The sequence below is a fragment of the Trichosurus vulpecula genome, chromosome 1 (genome assembly GCF_011100635.1).
Source record: "Trichosurus vulpecula isolate mTriVul1 chromosome 1, mTriVul1.pri, whole genome shotgun sequence".
Lineage (NCBI taxonomy): Eukaryota > Metazoa > Chordata > Mammalia > Diprotodontia > Phalangeridae > Trichosurus > Trichosurus vulpecula.
Window position 1 is genome coordinate 163,156,124 of NC_050573.1, and position 15,644 is coordinate 163,171,767.

General features: G+C 38.7%; 1 protein-coding gene across 1 annotated transcript in view; it reads left to right on the forward strand.

The window, feature by feature from the left end:
- Nucleotides 1-2,213: 2,213 nt before the first annotated feature.
- The window catches only part of CNGB3 (cyclic nucleotide gated channel subunit beta 3), a 195,573-nt gene continuing 182,142 nt past the window's right edge, over nucleotides 2,214-15,644 (forward strand). Inside the window, exons 1-2 of the mRNA XM_036741745.1 lie at nucleotides 2,214-2,321; nucleotides 14,148-14,229. Coding sequence (XP_036597640.1) covers nucleotides 2,214-2,321; nucleotides 14,148-14,229 — 190 coding nt within the window. The remainder of the gene's footprint in view (nucleotides 2,322-14,147; nucleotides 14,230-15,644) is intronic.

Below are 15,644 nucleotides of genomic sequence, written 5' to 3' on the forward strand. Positions count from 1 at the left end.
CATCACCTTCTCTCCACTTATATAGCCCTCACCCTGGTGTATGCCCTCATTATTTCATGCTTGAACTATTATAATAACCCTGTTGGTCTCCCTGCTTCAACTCCAGTCCATTCTCCCTTCATTTGCCAAAGTGATCTTTTTAAAGCATTGGTCTGACCATGTAACCTCATCACTCCCTCCTCAATAAACTCCAGTCACTCTCTTTTAGATCCAGGATCGAACGTAAAATCTCCTGTTTGGCTTTTAAAGCCCCTCAAAGCCCGGCCCCTTCCTACCTTTCCCATATTCTCACACTTTATTCTCCTCCATGTATTCCACAATCCTGCAACATTAACCTTCTTGTTATACCTCACACTTGACATTCCATCTCCCAACTCCATGACTTTCCACCGTCTTCCCCCATGTTTGGAATGCCTCTCCTTTCTCATTTCTACTTCTTAGATTCCTTGATTGCTTTCAAAACTAGACAAATCCCACTTTCTACAAAAGTTCTTTCCCAGTTCCTGCCCACTGCTAGTGCCTTCCCTCCAAGATTACTTCCCAGTTATCATATATATGTATGTATGTATATACATATATATACATATACACATATGTATACATATATAGTATATGTATATGTAACATATTGTATATATAGTATATACATAATTATTTATATGTTGTCTCTTCCATTAGGCTGTGAGCCCTTTCAGGGCAGGAACAGTTTTGCCCTTTTTTTATCCCCAGTGATTAGTACAATACCTGGTACATAGTAAATGTTTAAAAACTATTTGTTGATTATTTGCATGCCTAAGACCTAGTACAGTGCCTAATTCAACAGGTATTTAATAAATAATTGTTCATTGATTAATTCGGTTAACCCAAAGAAGTGGCCAATTGTTAATTGTGAACCAACTCAAGAGAGGGGACCCTTTTCTTTACTTTAAACCTGATCAAAAGAAAGATCCATATCCAAGGGTGGCACCTCCATCATCACTATTATTTAAGTCTTCTTGGGTAGATCAAAAAACCCTAAGTCTAAACTTTGTACTCTGTTTAATCTTAGTGTGGGGTTTTGTCTTTTACTTCATCATTACCAGACAATGTAAAAGGACATTACTTCATTCATAGAGAATTTAAATTAGTACAGGAAACTTAGTTCCTTTGAAATGGGAATGTCTGTAAATTAATAAATTGTCTCTGGTGCACATTGGCTAAAATACAGAGCATGGAGTTTTTTCTCCTAAACTAATAGTGTAAAAGATGGGACCTGAACCTAGTTCTTCCTGCCTCTAAATCCAGAACTCTCTCCCCTTTGCCAAATTCCCTGTCTCAGGATATCTACATAAAGGAGTGAGAGAGGTACAATACCTGAAACCAGTTAGCTTTGGAACTCAACCAAGGAAGAATATGAAAAGAAGTGGCAATACTGAAAACCTGGTATGCCAGTGAACTAGGTCTTAGGCTATCTGACTCAAAAGGTAAGCACCATCACCAGGTTTCTGAGAAACAGGCTTTGGTTCCCCACTCCCAAGTCCAAGCCTCAGTGAAGAACAACATTGGGCAGTTTCACTTGGAATGGTTTCTCCATCTTCTCTGGGTATTTTCACTTGAACTAAATGCATGCTGCATTTGTTGATACTGTCAAAATGGAAATTAAAATGAAATTTAACTGAACGAAGTTTTAAAGTTCATATAGTGTTATATAACAGAATTTGTACAAGTGAATTGGAATCGAAAAGATTCCATTTGAGAAAATATACCACCTGAGAAGATGGTATGCCCAGATTATTATGTGTCAATTATGCTTTTACTAGTTCTCCGTTATATCATTGTCTTTTTAACTAAAAGATTAAATCTAAAAGCATAATTGTGAATTCCTATTCAAAAGTGATGTGAGGCAATGTTACTAGCTTGGGCAATTTAGTTCCAACTAAATATCTAAGCCTCTCAAACATTTCCTTCACACACATATCTAAAAACAGAATTTGACTCTCTAAACACAGCTGACTATTAAAGTAGAAATATCTTGCTCTTAAAATCAAGGCCTTTGACAAAGCATGTCTTAGAAAAGCCTGCTTCTCTAGGGAGTTGCTTCTAGGAATTAACCAGAACAAAATCCTGATTAAGCATCTAATTGGCTTATCTAGTGGTGGAAAGAAAAACAAAGTTCACAACTCTACAGACTGATACAGGCAGAACAACAAGGGCTTCCTGGTCTGGAAGGGAAGATGTTTAAGCCACTAAAAGCAAAATTCAACAAGGTGAAGCCTAAAGAAGGAAGGAAGAACGAAGAAACTATTAAGCCGGACTTTCCAGCTCAGCCATCCTTGGGCCAGGTAATGTACCTACAATGTTGAATTCACTCATGTGAAATAGCTGTGTGTTTGAAATGGTTAATGGAAATGAGAGCAGTAACATGGAAGAATTCTCAAGACTTCCCTAAGTCCTGTATCGTCTGTTCAAAATGTCTCTTGTTCTTTTATGGTTTATTTTCTATCTCTGTCCATTTACCTGTATTTTACTTGTATGTGATGAAGGATTGGAAAGCTGTTTCCCATGTCAGGAGGAGAAAGCAAAAGTGTTGGGTGTAGCTTTTAATATGTGATGTCACTTAAAAAGAAAGCTTTTCCTGCTTTTTAAGAGGCTGTGTTGTCTTTGTTTCAAAGTTTATCTTATCAGTTCACCTGGCTGAGGATAGAGGAAAGTGGGACAGAGAATGAGGATGATATTTGTAAATAACACTGTGTCATGGCATTTTTTTTATTCAATGAGGATATAAGTCCTTTTCACAAGTTATGCTTAGGTTACTATAACATTCAGCATAATTGAAATAGAAAGGAAAAATAAAATTCCCACACTGAAGGTTTTTGGATGAGGGAAGAAGGACAGGATGGTTGAAAAGAATCCTCCAAATGTGCCATACATGTATATTATGAGACTATTAATTTGAAATGACCATTGGTTTCTTAGCTGAACACATACGTCAGAAGAGTCCAAGGCAGTGAACCTATAAGATCCAGGTCAACTGTCTTTCAGACTTTCACCTGTGTGTAGTCAATTGTGGCAGGCACTGTGCTAGGCACTGGAGATAAAGACATAAATGAAACTGTCATCTTCTTATCAAAGATAGCATGCACAGAGATAAGGAAATACAAAATAAATCAAAAAGCAGCATCAGGAGGAGACTACTAACAAGGAAATCAGGAACTGCCTCTTGTAGGAGGGGACTGAATTTTGAAGGAAATGAGCAATGGATTCCAAGAGATATCTAGAGACAGAAAGCATTCCAGCTATGGGAGACAGCCTGTGAGAAGGCATGGAGATGGGACATGGAATATTTTAATGGCAAGAAATGTCAATATGGCTGGAACATAAAATGTGAAGGCCAGTAATGTGAAATCAGTCTGGAGAGCTAGGTTAGAGCCAGATTGTAAAGGATTTTAAATGCTAAATGGAGGAGTCTATTTTATTCTACAGGTGTTAGAAGGCCATGGAAGCTTCTTGAATAGTGAAGTAATGTGGTCACCCCTGTTTTTTTTAAAGAATATCAAATTTGCACATGTATAATCTATATCTGATTGCTTATTGTCTCAGGGAGGGGGCAGGGGAAGGAAGTGGGGAGGGATAGAATTTGGAACTCAAAACTGGAAAAAAACATTAAAAATTATTGTAACATGTAATTGGGGAAAAATAAAATATATATTAAAAATTAAAGAACATCAGTTTAGCAGCAGAGCAGAAGAAGGAAAGAGACCAGTCAGGAGACTATTAAAATTGTCCAGGGAAGAGATGGTGAGAGCCTGACCATAAGTGGAGAGAAAGAGCTAAGTGCAAGAGATGTTGTAGAGTTAGAACTGACAAGACTTAGAAAGGGAACGAACATGGTAGATGAGTGATAAAATGTAAGCACCTTGAGGGCAGAAACTACTTTATTTTTGGTTTTGTATACTAAGCACCTACCACAGCATTTGACACACAGCTGGGTTCTAAGTTAATTTTTGTTACTGATTGACTAAGGGAAAGGAAAGAGTCAAGAATAACTACAAAATTTGTAAAGTGGGTGTTTGAAACGACATGGAGGCTCAAAGAAAAAGGAAGTTAAAAGTGGAGGTGGATTTAAGGCAAAAAAATAATTCTGTTGTGGTTATGTTGAGTTTGAGATGTCAATGGAACATCCAGGTAGAGATGTCCAGGATGAAGATAATGATATGGAACTTGATTTCAGGAGATAAATGAGGACTTATTGTATAGGTTTGGGAGTCATCTGCATGGAGAGGATAGCCAAATGTATAGTAACTGGTGAGGCCAGCAGCAGAGACAGTGAAGAGAACAGGCCCAGAACAGAGCCCTGAGGTACATTCACAGATAGGGGATGAAACATAGAAAATGATCCTGTTGTGGGGACTAAGAAGGAACAGTCACTAGATACAGGAGAACCAGGAGAGAACAATATCACAAACACCCAGGCAGGAGAAAGTATCGAGGTGGAAAGGGTAGTCATTGATGTCAGATGTTTCAGAGAGGTCAAGAGAGATGAGGAGGATGAAAAGTCATTGAGCTTAGAGATTAAGAGATTGCTGATGACCTTGAAGAAAGCAGTTTTGGTTAAGTAGTGTGGTCAGAAGCCAGACTGCAAGATGTTGAGAAATGAGTGGAAGGGACAGAAGTGGAGGCAATATGTGTAAACAGGTTTTCCCCCCATAGAAGTTTGGCTATAAAAGAGAGATATAATAGGAGAAAATAAGGACAAGTGAAAATTTGGGATTTTGTTTTTGTTTTTTAAGAATAAGGGTGTTCTGTCCATGTTTGTAGCCAATAGATAGGGAGAAATGGATGATCAAAGGGGAAAAAGTCTTTTCCCTGTTCCTTACCATCGTGACACCTGACCAATGGGCTTTTGCTAAGAACAGACAATCCCCCTATCCTTTTGCTTAAGGGGTGATAAATCAACTCTGAGCCAAAGTCATAGGCATAGCTACTATTGCCACTGTCCCATAGCTAACTATGTCCTTCATTCAGCATCCCTGTGATTTAGTTTTAAGCTGCCCAGGGGAAAACTGACCTCCTCTGCTACCATTCTATGATCCCTCCTCATCCCAGTCTATATAAGCCCTACCCCTCCCATAGATGTCTTTCCTTCTACATTGGCCCATTCCTACCTCCTCAGTCTTCTTACACTTTATGCCCTTCCATAACCTCTATGATCCAGCAACTTTAGTCTTCTTCCTGTTCCGTTCAGAGAACAATACATCTCCTGACTGTGTTTTCACTGGCTATCTCCAGTTCCTGAAATGCTCTCCCTCACCTTCTTTTCCCGGCTTCCTTCAAGACTCAGCTCAAATTCCACCTTCTATAGGAGGTCTTTCTCAGTCTCTCCCACTGTTAGTGCCTTACTTCTGAGATTAACATTATAATTATCTTGTCAGTCCATAGTTTGCTTGCATGCTATTTCCCCCTTTAGAATATGAATTCCTTGAGGGCTGGGACAATGTTTTGCCTTTCTTTGTGTTCCCAATGCTTAGTACAATGCTTGACACATAACAAGCACTTAACAAATGCTTGTTGACTAACTGCCTGAGAGGTCAGCTAAGATCAGGATTGAGAAAAGCCCATGAGATTTAGCAATTAAAAGATCACTGGCAACTTCAGATAAGGGAGCATTCAGGTGAATGATGATGTTGGAAGCCAGACTGCAACAGGTTTAGAAAAGATTAAATGTACAGGAAGTAGAGGCATCAATTTTAACTAGCTTTCTAGAGGAGTTTTGCTGAGAAGTGGAGGATGACACCTCTGGGGATGTTCAGATCAAATCAAGATTTTTTTTTTTAAGGAAAGGGGAAGACTTAGATATATGTGTAGGCAGCAAGAAAGCCATTAGACTGGGAAAGATTAAAAATGAGAGAGTGAGAGAAATGGAAGAGGGGGAGAGTATGATTATTATTCGGTATTCTTTTCCAGAAAAATCAAGAGGCAAGGGCATCGAGAGTGCATGGAGGGGGAATGACCTTGAAAAGGAAAAGTGCTAGAGTGAATGGGCAAATATAGGTCAAAGACCAAAAATTTTTTACAGTCATTATTGTGAAATAGAAGCCAGTTTTTCCAGAACCATTTTTTTAATCATCTAGGATTGTGGGGTTTGGTTTTTGTTTTTGCTATGCTCTAAGTTCATTTTATCCAAAATCGTAAGACTACTTTTTCTTTTTTTCTGAAGTACACTTCATGTCCTTCACTTACTTCTTTATCTTTGAAAGTAATTAGACTTGCCCATTTCTAAATATGTCAGTGCCTTAATATTTACTTTGTGGACTGTGATGTGCAAATATTAATGAGTAAATAAATATTTAACACATTGCTCTACTAGGCAAGAATCTCTTTGGGACCAAACTTAACACCAGATGGGCAAATTAAAGTCACTAAACACTAGAATGACTTGCACATCTGAGCCCTTCATCAATATTTGTCTCTTTTTATTGCTATAAGAAGGAACAAATATGAAGATTCAGAGAAATATGGGAAGGCTTATATAAACTGATACAGAGTGAAGTAAATAGAACCATGAAAACAACATACACAATGACCACAAGAATTTAAACAGAAAGAATGAAAAAATAAAATGATTCTAGAGAAAAAATAAGAAAATTCACCCTCTCCCTTAGTTGCAGAGATGTGAGACTATAACTATGGAATATTATATATGCTGCCAATCACAATACATGTAGGTTTCTTTTGCTGAACTGCTTTTTTCCCTCCCTTTTCAGACTATTTGTTGCAAGAGATGGCTCACTAAATAGGGGAAGGGGAAGGGGAAGGGAAACATTCAAAAATAAATTGAATGCAAAAAAAGATTATCAGTAAAACTGTATTAATTTTTTAAAAAATTAGAAATGTAATAACCAACAAACACAAACATTCAAACACACAAAACAAAAAATACACATAGAATAGCATCAGCGATTTACCATTTATGAAGATAAATTTGTTTTTTTAACAAGGTAATAGCAAAATTATTCTATTTCTTTCTCTATCCCTTTACGAAATTATTTCACTTTCTGTATATTTTTCCAGAGTTTGTTGTTATTATTGATGTTTACACAGTAATTTTGATTCTGCTTTCTTTAATCTGCATCACTTCCTATGTCTTCCTATATTTCTTGGCATTCTTTATATTTGTCATTGTAATAGTACAATGCTATTCCTTCAAATTCACATATAACGGGACAGCTAGGTGGTGTAGTGAGTAAAGCACTGGCCCTGGATTCAGGAGGACCTGAGATCAAAACCAGCTTCAGACACTTGACACACTTACTAGCTGTGTGACCTTGGGCAAGTCACTTAACCCCAATTGACCTGCCTTCCCCCCTGCAAAAAAAAAATCACATATAACAATAATTTGTTCAGCAATTATATTTCATTAGGTTCATATGCCATGTTTTAGGAATTTTTTTACACAAATAGACCTTTTTCCTTCTGTCAGTAACAACCTTACAATAATAATGGGATCCTGAGATCAAAGGATATGAACAGTTTTGTATTTCTTATTATGTAATTTCAAATTATTTTCAAAAAGATTGCACCAATTCACAACCCCACCAACGTTATAATAGCATGCCTGGTTCCCCAAGACCTGTCAGTACTGAATTTTATCCCTGTAAACTATTTTTGCCAAATTAATGAGCAAAAGGTGGTGTCCCAGAGTCATTTTAATTTTCAGGTTATCTGATCATTAGATCATGTGGCTATCAATTTATGTGTTTCTTCTCCTGAAAACCGTCTGTCCACATCCTTTGACAATAATCCTTTGGAAAATGGATATTACTTATAAATTTGTTCCTATTCCTTGCAAATTTTAGCTGTCAGCCTTTTATCAAAAATTGCAATGATTTCTCCCCTAATCTGTTTATTTCTATTCTGTATGTGATGCTTTTTCTTCCTACAGGATCACCTTATTTTTATATAATCAAATTTGTCTCTTCTGCTTCCAGTAATTTCTTCAATTTGTTGAAAAGCTAAGAATTTAATGCTTATTGATACAGCATTCCATTATCTTCTAATTTTAAAATGGTTTTTTGAAAGATCACAGATTCATTGGGGATTTATTGGGGTATACAGTGTGTAATGTCCTATTTTCACCTAATTCTATCCAGTTTTCCCAACAGTTTCCAAAGAATAAGTTCCTATTCCTGTATTTTGTGATCTTGGATTTATCAGACTTTTTAAAAATCTCTTTGTTTCCTTCTCTTAGTTATCAAATCTATTTAATTGATCTATATTTCTATTTTAGAACCCAATTAACTTGCTTTGACGATGACTGATTATTGTAATATATTTGCAGATCTGTCTGGAAATAAAAGTTTCCCTTCTGTTTTTATATTTTCCCTATAAATTCTTTACTGTCTTTTCTTCCATATAAATTTTCCTATTATTTTATCCATTTCTTACAGGTTTCCCATTATATTTTGATTGACATAACATTAACTCTATAGATTGTTTTACATATTGTTACTCTCTTTACATCTGCGGTCCCACCCTACCCACATCTAGGTAAGTTTGTCAATCTTCTTGAAGGACAGTCATATGATTCTAAATGTAGGGAGACATAATTCCTGATCAATAGAGAGAATTCTGGGAACAGAGAAGCAAGGAAATTACACAGATCAGTTTAGGTGATAGAAACCACAACAAGAGCCAAAAGGTTGTGTGCGGGATTAAAATGAAATGTCAGTTTAAACAGAGGAAGAATAATCTCACCTGAGTAGTCCACTCAGAATCTCTACAGGTGTAGGCACTGAGAATCAATGGACATGCTGGGATGCCAGATTTCCCCTACATTCCTGGGACTCCAAGGGTCCCCCATTCACCATTCAAAGTCCATACTTTGCCTCTTCTCTTGCCCCATTTCTCTGTCCTTCTAAGATTTTCTCTTAGAAGCCTTTCACAATTAAGAGTCATTTCTCCCTTCATGAACCCAGAATCAGAGGGCTGTACTTCAGGGTATTGCTAAATCTGCCTCATGATGGAGGTAAACTATATTGACTTGACCTAGCCACTGGTATTGAATTAATTTCCTCTTTATTTATGACCAAAAAAAGGTTTTATTATCTTTCTATAGGTTTTATGAATATCTGGGTTAGTTAATGGCTACATAGATATATGTGTGTGTATGTGTATATGTATAAATCTGTATGTATGTGAGTATATAGACACATATACCCACACATACATATATATATATATATATATATATATATATATATACATATTCAATATTTTCAATGACACTTTCCTTTCAATTTAGAAATGTGGATGCGTCAGCTCTGGTAACAAATGACTAAAGAGTCACAGAGGTTTTGCAACCACTGTTAACTCCAAAAATACCGAAGAGCTCACACAGGTTAAAAGCAAAAAGTTTTCTTTATTCCATTGAGGGAGAGAAGTTAGATATGTGTCCGGGCCTCCTCTAATAGGAGAGCTGAGGCAGTGGGGCTAAACCTTGATTTATATATTTGTGTCTAGACAAAAAATCAAACAACGTAGTGTAACAACAGTAGTGGGGCACAGTGGGGCAAGATTGTCTAGTGACAAAAAGTCAATTCATAGCAGGGCTTCACATGTGGGCCTGTTGGTGCTTGCCCAAGCTCAGGGACCATCAGTTCTGTGATTTAGTTGTATCAGTGTTCATCCAGAGAGTGAGTGCAAAGGACTGTTGTTATGTCAAGTTCAGGGCACAGCTTGCTTGCTGGGCCTTAGCTCTGGAAAACAGAGTGTCTTCTAATAGTAAAAAGAATGGAGTAAAAAGAGAGAGGTGGTCTTGGATCCTGACAGATGATTTGTAGGTTTAGCTTGTATCTACTACTTAGTTGAAGTTTTTTTGTCTTCTTTCTTCATGTGTGATGCTTATAGTCAGTCTATCCCCTTTCCCTATCTGAAATGGAGATTCATAGTTTCATGGAGCATCATCTCCTTTTTGTGTTCTGATATGTGTAATGAAACTTGAGACACTCAGGAACTTGAGATCCTCAAATTCCCCTGAGGTCACCCTAGCAAACATGTGCAGCTTTCCATGAGCTTTTGCTAAAAATCACCATGAACTCCTCCTGGGGGAAGAAACCGTACAACGGTACAAGCTTAGAGATCAAAACGCAGGCCCACACTGGGGCATTCCCAACGCTCTTCTAAAGACAGAGAGGAAGGGGAAAATGAGTAGCAGAAAAAAGTACAGCTGATTCTCATTTAGCCAATCATTAAGGGGTAACCTAGTCTCTGAAATCCCATCAGTAAAGCAACAGTGATGTAGTAGGGTAGGCCTGACCTAGGTCTGGTGCTTTGTGTTTGAGATAAAATGAGACATTTGTACTCCAGTGAACAGTTAAAAAAAAAAAGGAAGCTTACCTAGGTATAGCAAGGGAAAGATATTCATCAAGAAAACAGTGTTGATTCAGCTGAACACAGCCACCCAGTGCCACTGTTAACATGCAGTCGGTCTGTCATTCGGAAGGCCAGTTATTATTCATGACCTGGCTTTCGTACCTAGGGCTCCAGAGCCCTATTAGTTAGTCCCCCGCTCTAGGGGCTATGTAAAGGCTAGCTAGCTTAGGAGGTAATTAGTGATGGTTGATGACTTGGATAAAACATTGAAAGCGGTAATTCAATTGTATGTATGTATGCTTTGATGCCTGAAACACAGGTGGTGGTGATGGTGGCGGTGGCAGAGGTGGTGGCAGTGGCACTGGTGGTAGCGGGGGCAATGGTGGCATCGTTATTGTCGCTGACTTGTGTTGGACTCTTCATGACTGCACGGACTATAACACACTAGGCCTTTCTGTCCTCCACTATCTCCCAAAAGTGTATTCTTAGCATGAACAAAAAAATCCAAGATATTAATGTCATCCCACACAACACTTAGCATTGTGTTTGGCAAAAAAAGAGGCACTGAACAAATACTTATTGATTTAACCCCAAAGACCCTAAGACGTTTTAATCCTGGAGGAAGTCCACATTATTATACAAATAGCCAGTAGGATAGAGACATGTACTGGAGGCAGTCTGCTGCAGTGGTAAGGACCCTAGAGTAGGAGTCAGAAGACAGTTGTTCTAGTACCAACAATACTAGTCAAGTAGTCTGGAGCAAATCATTTAACCTCTCTCAGCCTCAGTTTCACTGAAAGAAACTGGCTTAGTATCTCTTCTGCATTCTAGCCTAGAGTATCTTTTGTACCTTTCCCCCTTCAGTTTTTTCTCAGACCCCAGAAGAAAAACAAAGGTCACTTGGCACAGTGCTGGAACATAGTAGGCACTTAATAAATGCTTGTTCCCTTCCCTTCCCCTTGGCTGGTCCTCGGTTTTTGTTGTTGTTGTAAAGTCGTTTTTCAGTCATTGGGATTTTCTTGGTAAAGATACTGGAGTGCTTGGCCATTTCCTTCTCCAACTCCTTTTATGGGTGAGGAAACTGAGGAAAATGGGGTTAAGTGACTTGCCCAGGACTGCACAGCTAGTAAGTGTCTGATGCCAGATTTGAACTCTGCAAGATAAGTCTTCCTGACTCCAGGCCCAGTACTCTATCCACTGTGCCACCTAGCTACAAAGGACCAAAGTTAAATTCGTCAATAAAGAATTAAGAAAGACTATAAACTTTGTCAGGGCAGAGACCATTTCACTTCTGCCTTTGTTTCCCTAATGCCTAGCTCAGTTCCTACCATATAAAACACTCACTTAATAAATGTTTACTGATTGGCATCCTCATTTGGACAATATACCTTACCTACATACCTTGCAAACTTAACATGTACAAGTTAAATAATATTTGTAAAAGTACCTTGGAATCTATAAAGTTCTAAACAGGTAATCCCACAAATCAACGAATGGAGGGATCTGTTTCTAAGTAGCCAACTGCCCAGAACTCAGAATGCATTTTCCCAAAGAAACAATACTCTAAGTGGTTATTACGTTTTTAGGCCAGTTCACAGAAACTCATAATGTACTGAAGAACAGTATTTTTCAATAGTGGTATCAAACTCAAATAGAAACAGGAGCCTCTAAACCATACATGAGGTACATTATCTATGTGGAGGGTTTTGGTATTTTTTTTAACACTTCCCAATTACATTTTAATCTGGTTCAGGTTGCACTTGGTAGTGTTACAGGAAGTAATGCAGCCTATAAACTGTGTGTTTGATGCTTCCTCCTGCTTTTCAATGCTAATGACATTAGAACCTAACCATCCGTGATCGGGGGAGGTTAGAGGGGGAGGTTCCAACTTAGGATGTCAGAAACACCTTATCTTCTAATTTAACCCCAGAATCATGATTAGAGAATCCCAACTCTTGTTTACCTGCACTTCCCCAATTTCCAGTGACTCTATTAAGCTTACGTGAACAGGACCTCCACTCAAGTGAGGCGGTAGAAGAAGAAGGTAGGAGGTTCCAGTGAGTCAGAGAGTAGGAATATGGTCCAGGCCTTCCTGCTGGCATAAACTACCCATAACCCTCTCTTTTTTTTCTTCTAAGGAATCAACCTGCCAGCTTCCATTTCAACCAAATTTACCTGCTGCTTCTAGCCAGGATTATTCTCCTCCACCGGCCCAGAACAAAACAATGTAGTCTCACATAATCTTCATATTTTTCTGTCTCTAAAAGCAAGCCTTGTTTGACCTTTGCCCAAAGGTCTTACTATCAGCAACAAAAGGAGACAGATGATTTTTTCTAAGTCTGGTTCCTATCACCTCTATACAAGGGACTCCCAAATCTTCATCGCTGGCTCAGCACATCTTTTGCATTCTGGTCTTGAGAATCTTCTATACCTTTCCCACTTCAATTTTTTTCTCAGATCCTAGAGCAAAGACAAAGGTCACTTAGCACAGAGCCTAGCACATAGTAAGCACACAACAAATACTTGTTCCCTTCCCTTCCCCTTGGTTCATCCTTGGTATACAAAGGACAAAAGTTAAATTCATCAGTATTTCAGATTCAGTGAGGTTCCTAGGCATTTCATTTCAGCTGATGAGTTTAGGGAACTTACCTACCCCAAAGTTTTTACCCCTCAGTATTGCTGCAGACCCCATACTATCTATACTAACACTGGGAGATGTCAGAAGCAGGAGCCAATGTTAGAAGATTGAGTCTCAGACAACACCAATTGTGCAGTAGAATAAGGAGAGAAGGATGATGGAAAGGGAAGAAAGGAAGGGAGGAAAGGGAAGGAATGAAGAGAAGCAAGAAAGGAGAAGAGGAAAGAAAAGAGAAGAAGGAAAAGAAGAAAGGGACAAGGAAAGGAGAAAGAACGGGGAAAAAAGGAAATCTCAAGAAATAATGACTGGACTCAAGGGTGGCATTCCTATGACCATCCTAGCTGGGTGACCATAATATGGCAAGGGTCACCAACCAGGAAAAGATTATTTTTTAAATTTGACTTAAGAAAAGTGAAGACTGAATACACAGATATAAGGTGTTGTTTTCTAAGTATATTACTGTGTGGGACAATAATCCCCCAAAATGAAATAACAATCAGAGGTTCCTCAAGGTAAAGACAGAGGCTTTATTTGCAAATCTCCTGCAAGAATTGGGCATTGCCCATTCCAGAATGGTCTGGGGTGGGGAGGCAAGTTTCATAAGGCAGACAGTCAGTTTATATACCCCTTAAAGGCCACGCCAAAACCCCCTTAACAAAAACAATTCTAAGCTCCAAAAACCCCCTTACAAATACAATTCTAAGAAGCCCCAAAAACCCCCTGGACCTCTATCCCCATCCGTGGGGTGGGGGTGGGGGGGTAATTGGCCTCATATTCTTGAAACAAGGAAAGATTCTTAATCGTTAACACCTTAACCTCAAACTAACAGACAGCCGTTACAGGCATGCTCACACTATGTGCATGCAGGACGTGGACATATGTGGTGTATGTGCAAGTTTAAGCAGGGGAAAGGTGGGGGGGGGGTTAATTCTTAAACTTAAAAGATATAGTTCAGGTCTTATGGAAGCTAAAATATTAAGTATCCTTTTCCTTAAATGAGAGACTTTTATTTATCCCACTCATTACAAACAGAAAAATAATTAATGAATGAAAGCATTTTTTAACATTTGCTATGTCATACACTGTATTAGGCACTGATGTTTGACCAATATCCAATTTCATATTTTAATGCATCATGCACATGTTTTGTTTCCTTAAGAGAGAATATCAAGCTGAAAAGGAGCTTCCTAAAGCCAAGATGTTTTCAGCCTCAGGTGAACCATCACTCCCCAAAAGAAAAGGTCAGTAAGTTGTATGAACCAGTATTTTTTTGGCTATCATAGAAAGATGTTGCCAAAGTTTTTTTGGAAAATTTCTTCTTTCTGGGAAAATATCTATATTTACATAATATATGCATATATGTACATATATACACATACATGTGCATGTAACAAAAAAGTCATTCTAAATGCAAGGTTTGTTCAGGGAAGACTAGTACCTCTGGTGTGAGGGCTGCCAAGCCCTTTTCAGGACTGCTTTCTTCCTTTGCAGTCCACCTGCACCCAACTCTCAAGCTCTAAGAAACTGTAGCACTGTGCAGATGCTACACCACAGTAAACCATTTTGTCAGACAGACTAAACCAGGTTGAGAGTAACCAAGGGGTCACAAACACTTCAGTGAATTAGCAGTGTCTTCCTCAAGCATGTGAACACTTCCCTTACAGAGTAAGCAGATGAAAACAATTTGTTCCTACGGCCATGAAGTTAGCTAAAGCAGGTGCTGTGGAACACTTAGAGCTTGGTTAAACATCAAAGGTGCCAAGGTCATCACTGCATCCTGAGCCATCACCAGTTGTCTTGACTTTTGTCTTGCCACTGGAATTCAATGACTGGAAGAGAAAATGAGGCCAATGACTTCATGCAACTCTGCCTCACTTAAATCCAATTTATGCATGAATCAAAAGATATCAGCCATACCATTTTACCATTTTAACTGTCTCAAAGTCCTGTGGCAACAGGCAAGTGATGAAGCAGCAGGTGCAGATGCACTGGGAGCTGTAGTCACAACTCTACACACAAGCAGCACAGGGTACAGGGTTTTCTTCTCACTGGACTGAAGCAGCAATGGGATTGAGAAGCTCCCTGCGTGTCTAAGCAGCTTTTTTTAACGACCACACTGCTCCCTACTGTTGTGAGGAAGAGGACAGAAAAGGTATCCTAAAAATTGTCTGCTTCACCCAACCCTGGCTGTTTACCATGGCAGGTGGGGATCCCACCCTGTGGGAAATACAGAAAATGCACAAAAACTTTGCGGAGATGATTCCACTCATTATCAGTACATGGAATATGTGCATACTTATGGACAGCACAAAATCCAGTAGACCCGAGAGATGAAGAGTTCCTGTTGTGAGAGAAATCATCAAGCCTCAATCCAAATAGCAGCCCTGAGTGAAACAAGGCAGGCAAATGAAGGTCAGATTACCAAAGTAAGAGCAGGATACACATTTTTCTGGAATGGCCACAGTAAAAGGGAGCACTGTGAAACTGGCACGGGTTTGTAAACAAAACTAATCTAGTAAACAAGCTTGTATGTCTCCCAAAAGGAGTGAATGACAGGCTCTCGACAATGTGATTACCACTTGCAGAAAAGCACCACCACACACACCATCATCAGTGCATATGCTTCCACTATGACAAACCCTGATGAGGTCAAAGA